This window comes from Carassius gibelio, chromosome A1 (genome assembly GCF_023724105.1).
Source record: "Carassius gibelio isolate Cgi1373 ecotype wild population from Czech Republic chromosome A1, carGib1.2-hapl.c, whole genome shotgun sequence".
Taxonomy (NCBI): Eukaryota; Metazoa; Chordata; class Actinopteri; order Cypriniformes; family Cyprinidae; genus Carassius; species Carassius gibelio.
This window is the reverse complement of record NC_068371.1, coordinates 13,407,604-13,425,846: the sequence shown is the minus strand read 5'-3', so window position 1 is coordinate 13,425,846 and position 18,243 is coordinate 13,407,604. Positions and strand designations below refer to the sequence as shown.

At 37.0% G+C, this 18,243-nt stretch overlaps 1 protein-coding gene across 1 annotated transcript in view; it reads right to left on the bottom strand.

Annotated features, from left to right (window-relative positions):
* Nucleotides 1-18,243, bottom strand: part of LOC127996972 (glypican-5-like) — a 235,815-nt gene that overhangs the window by 164,675 nt on the left and 52,897 nt on the right. The window contains exons 3-5 of the mRNA XM_052591992.1: nucleotides 4,731-5,425; nucleotides 2,747-2,883; nucleotides 1,877-2,002 (exon numbers count right to left, since the gene is read on the bottom strand). Coding sequence (XP_052447952.1) covers nucleotides 1,877-2,002; nucleotides 2,747-2,883; nucleotides 4,731-5,425 — 958 coding nt within the window. The remainder of the gene's footprint in view (nucleotides 1-1,876; nucleotides 2,003-2,746; nucleotides 2,884-4,730; nucleotides 5,426-18,243) is intronic.

Genomic DNA, 18,243 nt, shown 5'->3' with positions numbered 1-18,243 from the left:
GTCCTTAGCCTTCATGTTTACTCATTTAAAATAAACTCTTAGCTAATTAATTTACTTTGTTGTGTTCCTTGCCTAACTCCAATTAAAGCAGTCTATAATTTTAAACCCTGAAAGCCCATGTTCTCTCGTGTCCACTAGAGGGCGTCTCTACCTCATCTCCTGTCAGCGTTTAATGGTGGATGATAACCCGTCCAGCCCCGCCTCTCCTCTTCAAATATGGTACCACCTGGCAACGCTGACAGCTGAATTTATGACAGTGCTGTGGCGCAGACAGGCCAGGTGAGATAGCAGTGCGAGGAGGGGAGAGGAGCGGAGAGGAGAGGAGAGGAGTGAAGAGGAGAGGAGCAAAGAGGAGAGGAGAGGAGCAAAGAGGAGAGGAGATGAGTGAATAGGAGAGGAGAGGAGCGAAGAGGAGAGGAGCAGAGAGGAGAGGAGTGGAGAGGACCGAACAGGCCAGGTGAGATAGCAGTGAGAGGAGAGGAGCGAAGAGGAGAGGAGAGGAGAGGAGTGAAGAGGAGAGGAGCAAAGAGGAGAGGAGATGAGTGGAGAGGAGAGAAGCGAAGAAGAGAGGAGATGAACAAAGAGGAGAGGAGCGGACAGGAGCGAAGAGGAGAGGAGCAAAGTGGAGAGGAGATGAGCGAAGAGGAGAGGAGCGAAGAGGAGAGGAGCAAAGAGGAGAGGAGCGAAGAGGAGATGAGAGAAGAGGAGAGGAGCAAAGAGGAGAGGAGAGGAGAGGAGTGAAGAGGAGAGGAGCAAAGAAGAGAGGAGATGAACAAAGAGGAGAGGAGCGAAGAGTAGAGGAGAGGAGCAAAGAGGAGAGGAGAGGAGATGAGTGAAGAGGAGATGAGTGAAGAGGAGAGGAGCAAAGAGGAGATGAGCGAAGAGGAGAGGAGCGGAGAGGAGATGAATGAAGAGGAGAGGCGAGGAGTGGAGAGGAGCGGAGAGGAGAGGAGATGAGTGAAGAGGAGAGGAGATGAGCGAAGAGGAGCAGAGAGGAGAGGAGATGAGCGAAGAGGAGCGGAGAGGAGATGAGCGAAGAGGAGCGGAGAGGAGAGGAGCGAAGAAGAGAGGCGAGGAGTGGAGAGGAGCGGAGAGGAGATGAGTGAAGAGGAGATGAGTGAAGAGGAGAGGAGCGAAGAGGAGAGGAGTGAAGACAAGAGGAAATGAGCGAAGACGAGAGGAGATGAGCGAAGAGGAGAGGAGAGAAGCGAAGGGGAGAGGAGAGGATTAAATTAAATTTGTTATAATAATAATTGAATTATAAAAATTATAATAATAATTATTCTTATTGGTTATTCTGACTTTTTACTTGGAATGCGGGGATCACTTAAATTATTAAATTATTTTTTTTTACTAATTAATAATTAGTTTTCCTTATGTGTTAATATTATGTTTAGATAATTCTAATCATTTGATTAAAATTAGATAGTAATCATTCAGCAGACACAATTATACGCAACAACTTATATTACACTAATAAAAGGTAAATCACCCTGTACTAACATGAGCTTAAGTGTCTTAATCAAAGCTGATTGATGGTTCATGACTCAAATCTTAAGAGATTTAACAAGGAACATTTTCTCATAAAATCAACTAAAGTGCAGAAATCACAAATAAAATATCACTTCCCAACAGACCACCCTCATCAGAAATATAGATAGATGATAGCACATCTGCATTAATACATGGGATGCTTCAAATACGGACATGAGTATAAGCAACTCCTGGATCTTGGTCATTATTCACACCTAAAAAGAAAGCTGAAAAAACTAAAGCTTTATGATTTATGCACTGCTTATGGAAACTGCTGTATAATTGCAGCTACAGGCAGAAGAAACAAACGGCAGAAGATCTGCAAGAGATTTTAGACGTCTACCTTTTGACCACATCAGCCCCGTTCCAGCAGGCCAGTCCGTCTCCTGAAGCCAACTCACTCACACACAGCTGGTCGGCCAGGCCGCCGTAGAAGGCGCGGTGTAGACGCAGACTACTGATGAACTCTCTGCAGAGACACAGAAGAGTGTTTCACTGTCTGTCCAGGAGATGGTGCACTGACACAGCTGTTCAACACTCGTGTCTACAGCTGCAACTGAGCTCTGGAAACAACATGCAGCTTCAAGAAATTTTATAGGAAGAAATTCTTTCAGTTACCAAATTAATATAATGTAAGTAAATTTTTTTCTTGTATCCCCTTGTTGTATAACATATTATATTAATATATAAATTATAATATAACTTATTTTGTTAATGTAGTAGTGTACCTCTGTTTTTTTTTTTTTTTTGTATCTGTATGTGAAACAAAAACAAATGTTACATAATATGTAATAATATTATTAAAGTTATTAAGACATGTTTTCAACATACTATTTTACTTTTTAATTGATTAAACATACTTCGTCAATATATAGCATATTATGAATTAGTTATGTATGATTATGTAGTTATGTAAGACCAATTCATAAGTTACTATTAAGCTTATCAGACATATTTTTTTTTAAACTATTACACAAAACATTGTTTGATTAAATATATTAGTACGTAAAATATTCTTAACCATTTTATACAGTATGTACAAATTCAAGCCTATATAGTTATTTCTATGGAAGAGAGAAAAATCTAATGTTGTAAACATTATTCTAAACAGCGAAGGTAGTCATCATAAAACAGTAGATGAGTAGATGTTTCCAGAGCTTTCACCGCAGTATACAGTGTTGATGATTGCAGATGTTTTGCAGATGGGACTTACTTCCTCCTGTTGCTGAGCGAGTCCTCAGCGTTTCTGACCACTCCTTTCAAAGGAATAGAGTCTTGGCCGGTGCTGCCGTGCTGAACGCTGCTCACCTGCTCCGGCTGTCTGCTGGGGTGACCGCACACCTTCTGCACCTGCACAAATTACACATGCACCAGCACCATTACCAACATATCCACATGCATAACCATTATTACAATGATACAGTTTAGTGCTGCTGAAACTTGCACTTTTTGCAGGTCAAAAGGGGTCGATGTGCCTGTAGTAGCATGATCACCCACTAGATGATGCTGTTTTTTTTTTCAGTCATATACAATACTGTGCAAAAGTCTTAGGCCACTAGTGTTTTCACCAACAAGAAATGGTTTGTTGGTTTGTTCAGTCTGTTTGGAAGAACGTGAAGAAACAGAACAAACTGAGACAGACTAAATCCAGAAGAACTGTGGCAATGTCTCCAAAACACTTTAAAAAACCTACCTGTAAAGCTACATGAAAAACAATACGCAAGTGCACCTAGGACAAAAGGTTTTTTTTAAAACGCAAGGTTTGGTCACACCAAATGTTGATTTAATTTAGTTATGTGAGACTACTCAAACCCTAATAATAATGTACACACTCGTTTCATTTTATAAAGAACTATTCCTCCAGAACAACCGGGATTGTCTGGAATTAAACAGGATTTTATTGGTCTAATATTAGCTATTGACCCCCCAAACAAGTTTAACCGATTTCGAACACCTTATAAGACACTTGATTCTGATCCACACACACGACTCTTGCTGATCGAGTGTCACTCGATCACTGACAAAGCCACACTGTACACACACATACACAAGATACTGCATCTGCAAACCTTCACATTTCAACAACACCACACAACTATCTGAAAACATGCGTACTGAATCCCACAGATTGCACAAGTCCAGCACACATCAGCGTGGCCAGCTGTGCCGCTGCAGCTGCCCACATTGAGAGTATTTTGGGAATGTTCTGGGCTCTCTGGCTGCAGCATGGCATGTGTGACTGTGACCAACTCATGCTCAGGCTATACCGCATTCCACGCCGTCCACAGAGTAGCTACACCACAGGTTTAAAATGCTGCTTGGGAAATTCTGAAATGAAAATTGCAAAAATGCAAAGGCCAATGTTTGGGTTTGGAAGGAAAATGTTTCTGGTTCACCTAATTGTAAATGTAAGGGTTTTCAACATGCCACAGCCATAAAAGTAAACAAACATAGAGTTTTCAGGATTTCATAAGTCAAATGCTCCCTTCATGTCAAAATGTTATCATTTTTGTGAAAACTGAAATATGTATCTAATTAGCCAATGCATCAGTTTATTCCAGCCAAAATCACTGAAGTAGGGCTTCTCTGGAGGACTAATATATATATATATATATATATATATATACATATATACACATGACATGAAAAAAGTATATATATATATATATATATATATATATATATATATATATATATATATATATATATATATATATATATATATATATAATCTACTTTTTATGTAGACTATTTAAAATGATAGCTTTGAAATTAGCCTTAGCATTTTGTTTTATACACATTTTATTTTCTAGAAGTCAATGCTGAAAAATTGCCTGCATATAAACAAACATCCTTACAGTAAATATTCATATATAGTAAATATATTCACATTATTGTATTAAATACTGTACACATTCCTCTTGTTCATACAGTAGTATGGTGCTAGCAGCAACACCAAGGTCATGGGTTAGATTCCCAGGGAATGCATGAACTGAAAAAATGTATATCTTGAAATTGCATCAGATAACAGCATTTCCCAAATGTAAATATAAGTAAACCTAAATATTCACTCTTCACAGAATACAATCTGAAAGACAATAAACCAGTAATAAATAAGTGCTGGCACATACACGATCACAAATTTTTTTTTGATTACATGCCCTTTCTGCAAGCTACCTCACAGATACCCTGCGTACCTGAGCAGAAAGTCGCGGTGCATTCCTTTGCGCGTGGGCCACAGCGTCCCTCACCAACTCGTCAACTCCCAGAAGTACTTGCTCCAGGTCCTGCGCTCCATGCATGCGGGTGGAGAGCATCTCTAACGATCGCACAAACTCCCTCCAATGGGCGTCCACTTCAGCCAGGCTGGCGAGACACCCCCGTACCACGTTGAGGCAGTAGCCCATGTAGGGCTTGCTGTTGGTCAGACCCTGACAGTGCGGGCAGTAGGTCATCCTCAGCAGCCCACGTCTACACTCCCGGCTGAGCTGAATGTGGTCAGTCGTATTGATGACCTCGACACCCAAGTGAAGCGCCTGGAGAAACACCCGGCCAGGCAGTGAGGCGCGGGAGATGTGCGAGGCAAGGCGGCTTGGGGCTCCACCATATGGTGCCAGATCCCGACAGGCCGCGCGGACACACTCAGCGTACAGTGGAGACAAGCGGGAGAGACCCGGCTCCACCAGCCGCTCGTAAACCAGGGGGAAAAGGGCATTGAAAAAGCGATGTGAAGCTTCTTCCAGACTGAGCTCGGAGCCCAAGACAAAGAGAGCAACGTCTGTGAAAAACTCCCCGATATGAGCCACCGCGGGACTGGCCAGGTCACGGTACGTTTGCAAGAGGACGGCATGAGTGTGGTTCTCCGCCTGACGGACCAGTGAGTCCACGGTTTCTGCAAGAAAAAAAAAAAAAAAAAAAAAAAAAAAAAAAAAAAAAGTGAAATACAGTTAGAAAGTTATTACATACAAAATGATTTCTGATTGAAAAAAATATATATAAGCAATAAGCCCTGGTCCATTTAGAAATAGTCTTTTTTTTATTATTTCACATTGACTTGCAATGTTTAGAAATTAATAAAGCAGGATTGTTCACACAGAACACAGGTTTGTCCATTGAGTTTGTTCAATATACACTACAGTTCTGGGGTTTTACTTTCATTTATTTTATTTGGAGAACACAATACTTTTTTATCATGGTTTTATCTGCCATCTTTTCACTGAATTGCATGTACAGTATATTATTATTGGTTTACTTTATAAATCAATTACAACTTTATGTTGTTCCATGATATGGATTTTGCTGTACCATGGATACTGTTATATATTAATGAATTCAAATTTTGCATTTATATAGTTTTGTTAAATTTGGTACGCTTTGCAAATTTTAACACAAATGACGATAAACAGTTAAGGCTGAAAGTTTTTATCCTTTGTGTGCAACCCCTACTACACAGGCATTAGTAATCAAACACATAGAGCATCGCAACAGACCAAACTAATAGAGTGCAAATCGCATACTCCAGTGGTTCCCAAACTGAGGGATCGTGTAGTCGGCAGATTATTTTGCAAAAAGAAACCTCTACCCGGGGATAAAGACTACACTGCATAAATGTCCCGCTTATCATGTGGCCACTTGTCTAAGTCAATAATTGAATGCAAAATATTTTTGACATATTTTAATTACCTCAACATCACTTGCAGTACCAGCTTGATCGCACCATTATCAGTTGCAGCAGTTGTGGTTGTATCAATAACAGACCACTAGATGGCACAATTAAAGAATCAGAGTCATATGATGCTGCTAAAAAAAAAAATATTATTTGGTGTATTTGGTGTAATGAAATGTGTTTATGCGGTCTAAGGTTAAAAAAAAAAAAAAATTCCACATAATGTACATTATTGTTTCTACTCTATGCCCTGCCTTCTGAAACACATCGATTTTTACAAAGCTCATCAGTCTGAAGCGAGGTGTGCTCTGATTGGCCAGCTATCCAGTGTGTTGTGATTGGCCGAATACCTCAAGTGTGTAACGGAAATGTTACGCCCCTTAACATATTGTGATGCTCTATCCGGCTGGAGCTACGGGACATAAACCCACAAACATAAAACCCATTATAAACGTCATATAAACATGATTTCTAGTCGAGTCCTCCTTTGGAAGGCCAAACAAAGTAGTTTCGCCTTCACAACGAAACAGTTTCACACACCGCGGCCTTGAGTGAGCAGAGGCTGGAGGCCTAGAGACGGCTTGAGAACGGCGTGGCCGGTGGATTCAACGAAGGAGCTTCCATTGGGCTTGTGGCAACCACATGTGACTACCCCGGGCTGGACTCCGCTTCATCCATGGTGAAAGCTGATCCGGTGATCCACAGTGTGAAGTTGATGTATTTCTTCAGCGACCAGCATGGATCATCGTCCTCTTTTGGAAGGCCAAACAAAGTAGTTTCCCTTTCATAACCAAACACACAGCGTCTATACGACATGGTGTCGGCGGCAACAATAATACTACAATGAGAATAAAAGGTACGACTTCTTTCGTTGTGTGAACAACTGAGCAGTGTTATGCAAATCTTCCCACACAGTGACATAGACATGTCGGGGCATGTTTGAATGAGCCGTTTTAGGGGGGCGTGGACAAGCCTTAACTTTTATAAAGAATATCTCTATGGATTTGAAACTTTAGTCTTTGCAACTTTACAAATCTTCTTTATGCACCAAGAAAGATGAAGTTCTTGAAAGCCTTGGGGTTCTTGAAAATATTTTTCCCTACAACTCAACATACAATATTTCATTTAATTTAATTCATACAGGCCTACCTCATGTTCAATGTGTGCACCATAAAAAAAATAAAAAAAATAAAATAACAATATATACATATATAAATAAAATACTTTTCAGGTCTATGTCCAATCCCTCTGAAATATTATTACATGTATACAGGTGCTGGTCATATAATTAGAATATCATCAAAAAGTTGATTTGTTTCACTAATTCCATTAAAAAAGTGAAACTTGTATATTATATTCATTCATTACACACAGACTGATATATTTCAAATGTTTATTTCTTTTAATTTTGATGATTATAACTTTCAATTAAGGAAAATTCCAAATTCAGTATCTCAGTATAAAATTAGAATATTGTGAAAAGGTTCAATATTGAAGACATCTGGTGGCACACTCAATAATCATTAATTAACTCAAAACACCTGCAAAGGCCTTTAAAAGGACTCTTAGTGTAGTTCTGTAGGCTACACAGTCATGGGGAAGACTGCTCACTTGACAGTTGTCCAAAAGATGACCATTGACACCCTGCACAAGGAGGGCAAGACACAAAGGGTCATTGCAAAAGAGGCTGGCTGTTCACAGAGCTCTGTGTCCAAGCACATTAATAGAGAGGCAAAGGGAAGGAAAAATATGTGGTAGAAAAAAAGTGTACAGGCAATAAGGATAACCACACCCTGGAGATGATTGTGAAGTTTTAGAGCACTTCATGCTTCCTGCTGCTGACCAACTTTATGGAGATGCAGATTTCATTTACCAACAAGACATGGCACCTGCACACAGTGCCAAAGCTACCAGTACCTGGTTTAAGGATCATGGTGTCCCTGTTCTTAATTGGCCGGCAAACTCACCTGACCATAAACCCATAGAAAATCTATGGGGTATTGTGAAGAGGAAGATGCGATATGTCAGACCAAACAATGCAGAAGAGCTGAAGGCCACTATCAGAGAAACCTGGGCTCTAATAACACCTGAGCAGTGCCACAGACTGATCTACTACATGCCACACAGCATTGCTGCAGTAATTCAGACAAAAGGAGCCCCAACTAAGTATTGAGTGCTGTACATGCTCATACTTTTCATGTTCATACTTTTCAGTTGGCCAAGATTTCTAAAAACGCTTTCTTTGTATTGGTCTTAAGTAATATTAAAATTTTCTGAGATACTGAATTTGAGATTTTCCTTAGTTGTCAGTTATAATCATCAAAATGAAAAGAAATAAACATTTGGAATATATCAGTCTGTGTGAAAAAGTTTCACTTTTTGACAGTGTAAAATATTGTGATATGAATTTTAGCTCATATCGCCCAAATAATAATGGTGAAAATTCAGATTTGCATCACAGGAATAAATTACATTTTAAAATATATTAAAATAAAATTTGGTTATTTTACATTGTAGTAATATTCTCAATATTACTGTTTGTAGTTTTGATCAAATAAACTCTTAGCAGAAGAGACTTACACATTAAAAAAACTCTAAACTTTTGAACAGTAGTGTAACTCTGACATTTGCATAGAAATATTATAAAACTAGTGGCATTCTTGCAATATTGTGCTTTGAGTGTATAAAAGCCCACTACAAAGAAATGAGTCCAGGCCTTTAGAAAGCAGCAGAACAGAGAATGACTCTTCCTGCAGGCAAACCAAATATGAGATGCTTTTTTATCTGTGTGCAACAAGATCTAAAGGGCTTCCTCAGTCCAGAGAGAGAGAGAGAGAGAGAGAGAGAGAGAGAGAGAATAAGAAAAAAAGTTGATAAGACACAGAGAGCTTGAAGATACAAGGGTGCAATGATGCCTTGAAGCGTTCTCCAATATCTCTGCATTTAAAGAGTGCGTTGAAATATCATCTGTCTTTTTTTATTATTCTCTGTTATCTCGGTTTATGATGCCCAAAATCATCTTTGTGCAAATTTTCCAAACACTCATTACCAACAGTAATTCAGAGATCGTTATGTTGAAAATGACTCATAGCTATTGTGGTTTTAATGGGCTTTCTTATTTCGCTTTTAATTCTGCTTGCACTTTCTTGTTAAAAAAATTTAATAAATAAATTAGGATATTTTATCCAGAAGAAATATACACTACTGAAATTAAGAAATATACACTACTTTTCAAATGTTTAAAGTCTATTTTAATTAATTTAATTAATAGTTTTATTCAGCATAAGTGTATAAAAAATTACTAATATATATATATATATATATATATATATATATATATATATATATATATATATATATATATATATATAATTTTTTTTTTAAATACATTCATGCATTTAGCAGACACTTTTATCCAAAGTGACTTACAGTGCATTCAGGCTAACAGTTATAGTTTTACTGTATTTTTGATTAAATAAATGGAGCCTTGGTGAGCTGAAGAGACATCTTTCAAAAACATGAACCTTACAGACCCCAATGATATTTTTGGATTAAATCCTTCAGCTTTAATCTCAGCCAATAAATTATATTTAACACATTTTACAATCTGAGGACCACTGGGAGAATAGCTCTACATAAAGAGTACAAACACATGCCTTCACCATGAAGGACGAGGAAGACAGAGAGGAAGACTGGAGCAGGGCCAGATAAGCAGAAATAACCTGATGCAGGTTACATGACCAGCGCGGCAGGACGTCAAATTTCCTGCTGAAGGTTTTTTTTTTTTTTTTTTTTCTATGGATGAAGCACGATTTGCAGGGTTAGCAAAATCCTTACTGTGCTTTTTATGAGTCCCGAGAACTATCTGAAGGACAACAGAACCTCAGGTGTCACAGAACCATCTCCTTCTCCTCGTTAACACCAGAATCATTTATCATTTAAGTTGATATAGCTACTATAAAATGTTTTAGAGTCTCAGTTTCTCCCAAGGTTTCCCCCTTGTCATACATTGTGAAGTGCTTGAGAAGAGCTAATGTTGGACCCTTATTTAAGTTTCGCACATATTACACTGCTGGCATGTTATCCATGGCGTGATTCTTTGTAAATAAGTGTCTGACTGCAGCTTTGGATTTGCTATGGAGATCTGTCGCGGTAAGACGGGTCAGGGAGACTGGAGCCAAATCCCATAGAAGGGTGAGAGGTTGCCCTAATACCGCTGCACAGAGAAATATGTCTGTCTGAGAGCCGAGCACATCATGTGCCTATCATGGGTTGTGGTGTAAGTGTGTGATGAGAACGAGGCATGTAAAGAAAGAGTGTGCAGGGGCAGAGAAAGAGAGATCTGAGAGAGAAAAAGAGGGTGGTGGTGGTGGTGGTGTTTTTTTAAATCACTTTACTGTATCATTTCCATCCCTGAGAACATCCAGTACAAACCAAGACCTTAATGTAATCTTACCTTCTCTGACAACAATCCACAAAGCACACTTCAGCACAAGAGAGGCAATCAATCCCCTCAACTGGTGAAAGAATTACTAGCTGCATCATGAGAGCAGGTCAACAGAATCCTCTCTACTCTTCAAAATAAAGGCCCTGAAAGTGGGTTTTCATAGCAATAGGCGTACCATACAACTACCGTTTCTGGTTGTGTCTCAGAACCTTTAAGTGAACAGTTCTTCAAACAACCATTTATTCAAATTACCATTTTTAAAACTCTAACCAACCGTTTTCACTTTCAAAGTTACCTGAAGTGGATTTCGGATTTCTGTGCTCAGGGAGTAGTGTAGGAACCATGTCAATCGGGTTTATGAAACAGTTTATGCATGGAGCTCTCGTTACAAGCTGGTTACCTGAATCAGGTGTGTTAAATTAGAGAGACAAGCAAAATATACAGAGCGATGGTATGGGAGGACTGGAATTGAGAACCACTGTACTATGACATAACACCCCTCTTGGAACACGGATTAAGAGTATGGATGTTAAAGGTTCTTCAATGAACCATAAAGTACCTCAATTTGTAAGCGTATACTTGTATCCCTTTAAGTGGTTGTAGTAGCAGGACAAAAAAAAAGAGCATGAATCAGCAGGTGTCATGCAGTGAGGATTAGACGCATTCGATGCATTTGGTCTTGGCCGACTACTGAGGGTTCACAGGGATTAGACACAGCTGATTAAGGGCTGGTTGCTTGAGAGAGGTCACCAAAGATTGTTTACAACCGAGCGTTAATGAATCCTCCTTACTAGAGCCCAGAAATAAGTAAGTCTGAGCATGTGTGCGTGTAAAGTCTTCTGGAGCTAAAGGAAAAGATTAGTGAGTTAACTGACACGAGGTGACTAGAGTAGAACCCATTATATTATCCGTGGCTATGTGTCTCATTTAGTGGCTCATTACGCGCCACGGTCAAGGAGAACCAAACTCGAAGGACACGCTGAGTGGCTATTTCCAAGAAATCCATTGCTCTCGTGGTTAATCCATAGTCGAAACCTTAAGCGACCACCCTTAAAGGTGCCATGGTTTCCCACACTCTCTGGTCAATTATTTTTTATGACTTTTCTGGTTATTTCTGACATTCCCAGTCACATGTAGGTTCCCTTATTGTATATGTTTATTCATCCAAAAGTAAGTAAATAAATAAAGAAACAAATAAATATATAAATGACAATTTTACAATTCCAGTTCATGTGTTGAATGTTGATCCAGAAACATGTTGTACTTGGTGAAATCACGGTCACCTCCATTCCCTTGACTTCATCTTACACATTCGCTTTCCAGAGGCAAACTATTAGCATGACAGCAGGATAACTGAAGCTAAGAGACCTTGAAATGCTCTGCCCTGAAGCACGGCCGATGGCTCCAACGTTTTCTGCTGATGTCTCCATGAGGGGACACCTCAGGGAAACCCACAAAGAGTTACGAGACAGGTCAAATTAAATTGTGACAAAAGTGCTAACTCGTCAGAACTGAGACGAAGAGAGCATGGCGAGTACACCTGTGATTCATGATGGGTAAAACCATGGCATTTCCTTCATTCAGAGCATGAGGAGAACAGGAAAGGGAGGAGGGAGAGGATATTCGTGTCACCTCCGATTGGAACCATATGAGTGCTTCATAGCGTGACACTAGACAAGAAAAGCCCATGAGAAAGACTAAAGGACGGCTATGCTGAGCTGAGTTTCAGCAGGATCCATCTCAAGCGTGAATATCACAGGGCTATTTATCATTACCAATCCACTATTTACTAAACAGCACTCTTATTCTTTCTGCGTGGTTCAATATAAATCCAGGGCCAAATTAAGAGCTGGCATCAGATGATCCCAACTGTGAAATTAAAGTTTGCCAACTTTTAAATGTTAAATAAAAATCTGGGGGTTTATTTAAAAACCCAATTAAATACAAATGAAAGTTTTATAACACTTATTGCATACAGTCTAGCTCTAAGACCATCTGTGCTAGTGTTGTAAAGCTGACAGTGGGCATGGAAATGGTTTATATATAATTACTTTGTATAGATAGCTAGATAGATTCAGATAGATAGATTAAACTTTATTGTCATTGCACATGTATGGTACAAGGCAACAAAATGCAGTTAGCATCTAACCAGAAGTGCAATAAACAGTAAGTACAGGATATACAAGGTCTCAAATATGTTACAAATGTACAATAAATATACAGGTAAGGCTGTGGGCATAATGTACCAATTTTTTTAAATACTATCAGCATGATATACAGACAGCTGTACTACGAACATACCATACAGATGGAATACATAATAAGTGTATGTACACTATAAGCAGAATCTATGAACATCATTTACAATAGTACAATGGACAGTAAAAAAGTGCATAGAAAACATTCCAGTTTGCAAACGGATTATTCAGTATTCTAGATTTCTAATATTGTTTGCTTGTTTTATATATATATATATATATATATATATATATATATATATATTAACGGTGGGCCGTTATCGGCGTTACCGGGTAATAAAAAAAAAATATCGCCGTTAATCTATTCTCAAAGTTGGGTTGGGAGCTGGGTCTATACTAAGCAAGCTATGATGACTTTCACCTTGATATTTTATATAACCGACTGGTTGAGGCCAGCCTAAAAAGATGCTCAGGACAGTTGACCGGCCACTGCTGCGCATCGTCACGGAAGCTTATCTTTTTCACGTGTTTTTAAGCCTTACAGCTTGTTGATTTAAACATTACAGCATCCAAACACAAGACGCGGAAAAGCTGAACAGAGTAGCTGGTCACTCGCGTGCTGTGTTCGGTGCGCACGAGAGAGAGAGCCGCGTATCACGGACAGCAACACTGAACCGAGCGCTCTTCTGCGAAGTTCTCCTCGAAGTCCCTGCTGGACCTGAACGAACAAATACAAATCGCAGTTTGAATAAACAAAAAGATGTGAAAGAGCCCAATTCAGTACCACGTTGTTAAGGTGTTCAGGGCTCACGGAGAGAAATGCGTCTCAAAACACTTGAACATCGAATTTGCTTATTTGCTTATATATATATATATATATATATATATATATATATATATATATATATATATATATATATATATATATATATATATATGTATATGTATATGTATATATATATATATATATATATATATATATATATATATATATATCTTAGAAAAATATATTATAGATAATTAATAATTAGATTAATAAATAGTATACTTAGAAAATACATATTAATGTATACATTTACATTTCATTTGTTTGTTAATATTTATAAGTACGTTTATTGTACATTTGTGTTAGTATATTTCTATATCTATAACTTATTAAATATTATATTTCTTTAATATTATTATTCATTACAGCTTTAGGTTTTCAGTTTCCAGGCAGAAAGTTACCCAGCAACAATCTTTTTTTTTTTTTTTTTAGCAGAACTTATCCCTGAGACAGACTCTCACTGACTGTCTTTATGATTTATACAACACAAGCTCTAGCAATCATCAGAGGCTTTATACGACGCACTCAGTTTACGGAGGTTTCAAGGGTCATTGAAAACCCCATTTTGTTTTGACTGGCATCCTCAGTTATACATATTTCAAACCACAAATGGGGGCAGGATCGTGAAGAAACATGACGATTGTGTGTGAGTTTAACCACAAAGAGTTAAACTCGCTGTGTGTGAGTTCAATCTGCATTATTTGCCCTAGCTGACAGTTATCAAATGAGGCAGGAGGATATGTGTGTTTTGAGCTTGGAAACATTCATTTTGAATAATGTATTTTGGCTAGAAGTGACATTTTAGATTTGTTTCTTACAAACATGCAGATTTTCAGTTCACAAGATGTCAACTGATAAAGTGGATTATTAGCAGTGTTTGGAATAAAGGCGTTTAAAAGAACGGCGTTAGGTAACAATGTTATTTTTTCAGTAACAGGGTAATCTAACTAATAACTTTTCATGTCGTTATAACGCCGTTAACATTACTGGACGTTAAATGCGGTGTGTTACTATGCATTGATTTAATAAACTATGTAATCTGAACGCACCCCTGACTCACACAGCGAGTGAGGAGATGAGTTAATAACGAGATAAGCGATTATGATTGGCTAAGGCAGTCAAACACACACACGCACGCACGCACGCACGCGATATTCGCAGCAGCAGCAGAGATAGCGAGTCAGGAGCAATCCGATGAAAAATTGCCATTTTCAAGGTGGAGATATAAACACTAATTCAAATTCATTGTGGTCAAAGGCAAGAACGTGCATGTAATGTGTACATGTAATATGTGACAAATGCATCTACAAAGCTAGTGGCCAAAAACACTTTTCTTACAAAGATAATACTTGGCAGTGCAGGATAAAACTCTTGCTGTCTGTTGACGTGCAATAAATATTGAAAGTTATGTACGAAAACCTGTCTGTTCTACTCATTTTAACCGACTTGTGAAAACTGCTCCAAAAAAAAGTTATATAAAATAGTTACATTCCCTGGTAACGAGTTACTTTTATTATAGAGTAATTCAGTTACTAACTGGAACAAGTAGTGAGTAACTATAACTAATTACTTTTTTTAAATTAACGTTCACAACAATGATTATTTGTTGTTTATTATTGTATTATTTGTATCAGCTGTTGAGACTCATTCTGACGGAACCCATTCACTGCAGAGGACCCATTAGTGAGCAAGTGATGTGATGCTAAATTTCTCCAAATCTGTTATGATGAAGAAACGAATTCATATAAATCTTGGATGGCCCGAGGGTGAGTACATTTTCTGCAAATTTTCATTTTTGGAAAAACGATTCCTTTAAAACGATGCATGAAATGGAGCTTGCATAGTTGCATTGCTTGTTCAATTTTTGCTAATTATCATAAAACAGCCTGGGTTCTTGTATTTCTGCCTCTTAATGCTAGAGATACATTTTGTTGAGTGCTTTTTGATCTTCCAATGCAGAGTGTATGTCCCAAACAGAACTGATCTTTACAGGTGGAAGAACAATGCACCAATGCTCAGACGGGCGCATGAATACTGCATTAGCTGCCCTAATGCATTGTTCATCAGATAAAGGGCCCAACCACAGCAAAGAACAAATATCTTAACTCCGAGCTTTCATACAGAGAGATGATGTGATGTTTGCAAGGCCTTGCAAAAAGGGTTATTGCTACTATGACAAGGACACTCAAAGGTCATAAAGATACTTCGTTTATACCACAAAAACAGGTGGAAACTTGATTTTTATTTACAAACAGCATGTGAGCTCTTAAAAGAACACTCAAATAGGCTACTGAAAATCAGGCCAGCGGTTTAATGTCAAAGGAAATAAATGCTACAAAAGAGATCGCTTTGTCTTTGTTCAGAAACCTGTTTCACAACATTTAATGTAAACAAAGCAAAATATACAACTTACTTTGCCTCAGTAATCTAATGCATTTACATTTGAAATATATAGCAGGGGACATGATTTTTTATGATAAATATATGAAAAATGGGCATTAAATATCCTAATATGGCTAAATAAGAGGAATCTGTAAAATCAGACAGTGAAAACAGACAAGGATGCCAGCAAGCTAAATGTTTTTTTGTTTTTAAATCTAGAAAACATTTTTATTTCAGCTTTTAACCAATAATAAATAAATAAAAGCACTTTCATGAATTAGATGTATTAAGTTGTTTTTGACTTTAATTAACATTTTTGTTATACATTTTGTAATCTTATTTTAACGTTATACATTGGGTTTATTATTTACTATTTGTACTTGTTTTCAGTCTAAGTACTTGGTGTTTATTGTCATGATTAAAAAAAAAAAAATCAAAACACTTTGAGCTAAATGTTCTGTACAAAAAGCACTATTCAGATAAGATTTATTATTATTATTATTATTATTATTACTATTATTATGAAGGCTGTTAAGCTAAAAAGTAAAAAAAAAGTTAAATATATTTTTTATATATTTTAGAATTAAATTATTTAAAAGTTTATTATTATTATTATTGATATTATTACTTAAAAATAAAAAAGTTAAACACCTCGATTATAATTATTGATAATAAGTTATTATAAAGACAATCTTGTTTTTTTTCTATATTTTAATGTGCACGACAGATTGTTCACTGTAAGAGCAGGACAGATTTTACAACTATACTGCATTAAGACAGTAAAAAGGCTTAATTTTGATTTGCTGACTTTTACGTCAAAAATAGCCTTGTTGTGATTTTTTCTTTTTACTTGTTTTACAACTCTTAATTTTAATAACTCCAGTCAACCAATTCACATACATGTACACGTTCTACAATATTTAATTAGCCGTAGTGACATACTGCCCCATCCGAGATGCATTGTTCTTGCAGCTGTTTCGCCTGACATCTTTGTCCATCGTAGCACTAGTTGATATTTGTGACATCCTATTTTATGCAGCTCCTCCCTCTCACATGAATCTGGCTGGCTGTTATAAGACTCTTCTAGACCCCATTCTCATCCCTCGACCCATAATTGCAGCATTACTCATTTTCAATAATGCTAATTAATCTACTTAGCCATGACAGCATATAATTTAATTCATGAATGAGGCATGGAATCTTGAGTTGTGTTGGTGGGGGGGCGCCGCTGTAATATCAAATAACTATGCTTATGTACATGCAATTGTTGAAAATAGCTAATGGTAACAATATGTGAAATAATAAATAAATTATTAATTTTATTATATAATATTGTTTTGTTTTTACAATCATCTTTATACATTTTAAAATAAAAAATAACATTGTGCTAACACTACAAGTTAAAAAAAAAAAAAAAAAAAAAAAAAAAAAGATGATTTCCTAAATCATAATAGTGATGCACCAAATGTTCGGTAACCAAAAATACTCATCTGAAAATATCAAAAAAAAAAAAAAAAAAAAAAAACACAACAAAAATATCTTTCAGTGTTTGGCCAAATAAGCAAAAAGACACAATAAACAGTACCGAACAATGGTGTGACACGATTAAATAGCAACCAGCATTGCATTGAGTGAGAGGCGCAATGCAACAAACATGTCAGCAGTGTGGAAGCATTTAAAACTGTCCGAGAAAGACACAAAATCATTGCAAACACTGACAGCAAGAAACTGTTTAGCGCTGCATCACGTCTTAGATGAGAAGAGGAAGGGGTGATTGTTGTTGGTTACTGTATGATGATTGAAATCCTGAAATAAAATAAGCCGTAAACAATTGGGAAATAAATTGCAGCATGTTATGCTTTCTAATTCAAGCACTGAAAATTAAATGAATAAATAATCACACACACATTTAAAATTTTATGTAAATACTTTCACTTTTTGATCTAAAAAAAAATACAAAAAATGTCTTATTATAAATTTATTAGAGGAAAAGTAAAAATACAATAATAATAATAATATAATATTATTAATATTAATAATATATATATATATATATATATATATACACAGAGAGAGAGAGAGGGGCCAGGTTTAACATTTTTATATTTTCTTTTACAACTACAAAACTTCTATTTGTGCTTAGGAATGAATTAACTAAATGTCTCATCACCCCATTCTAGCACAGCCAAGC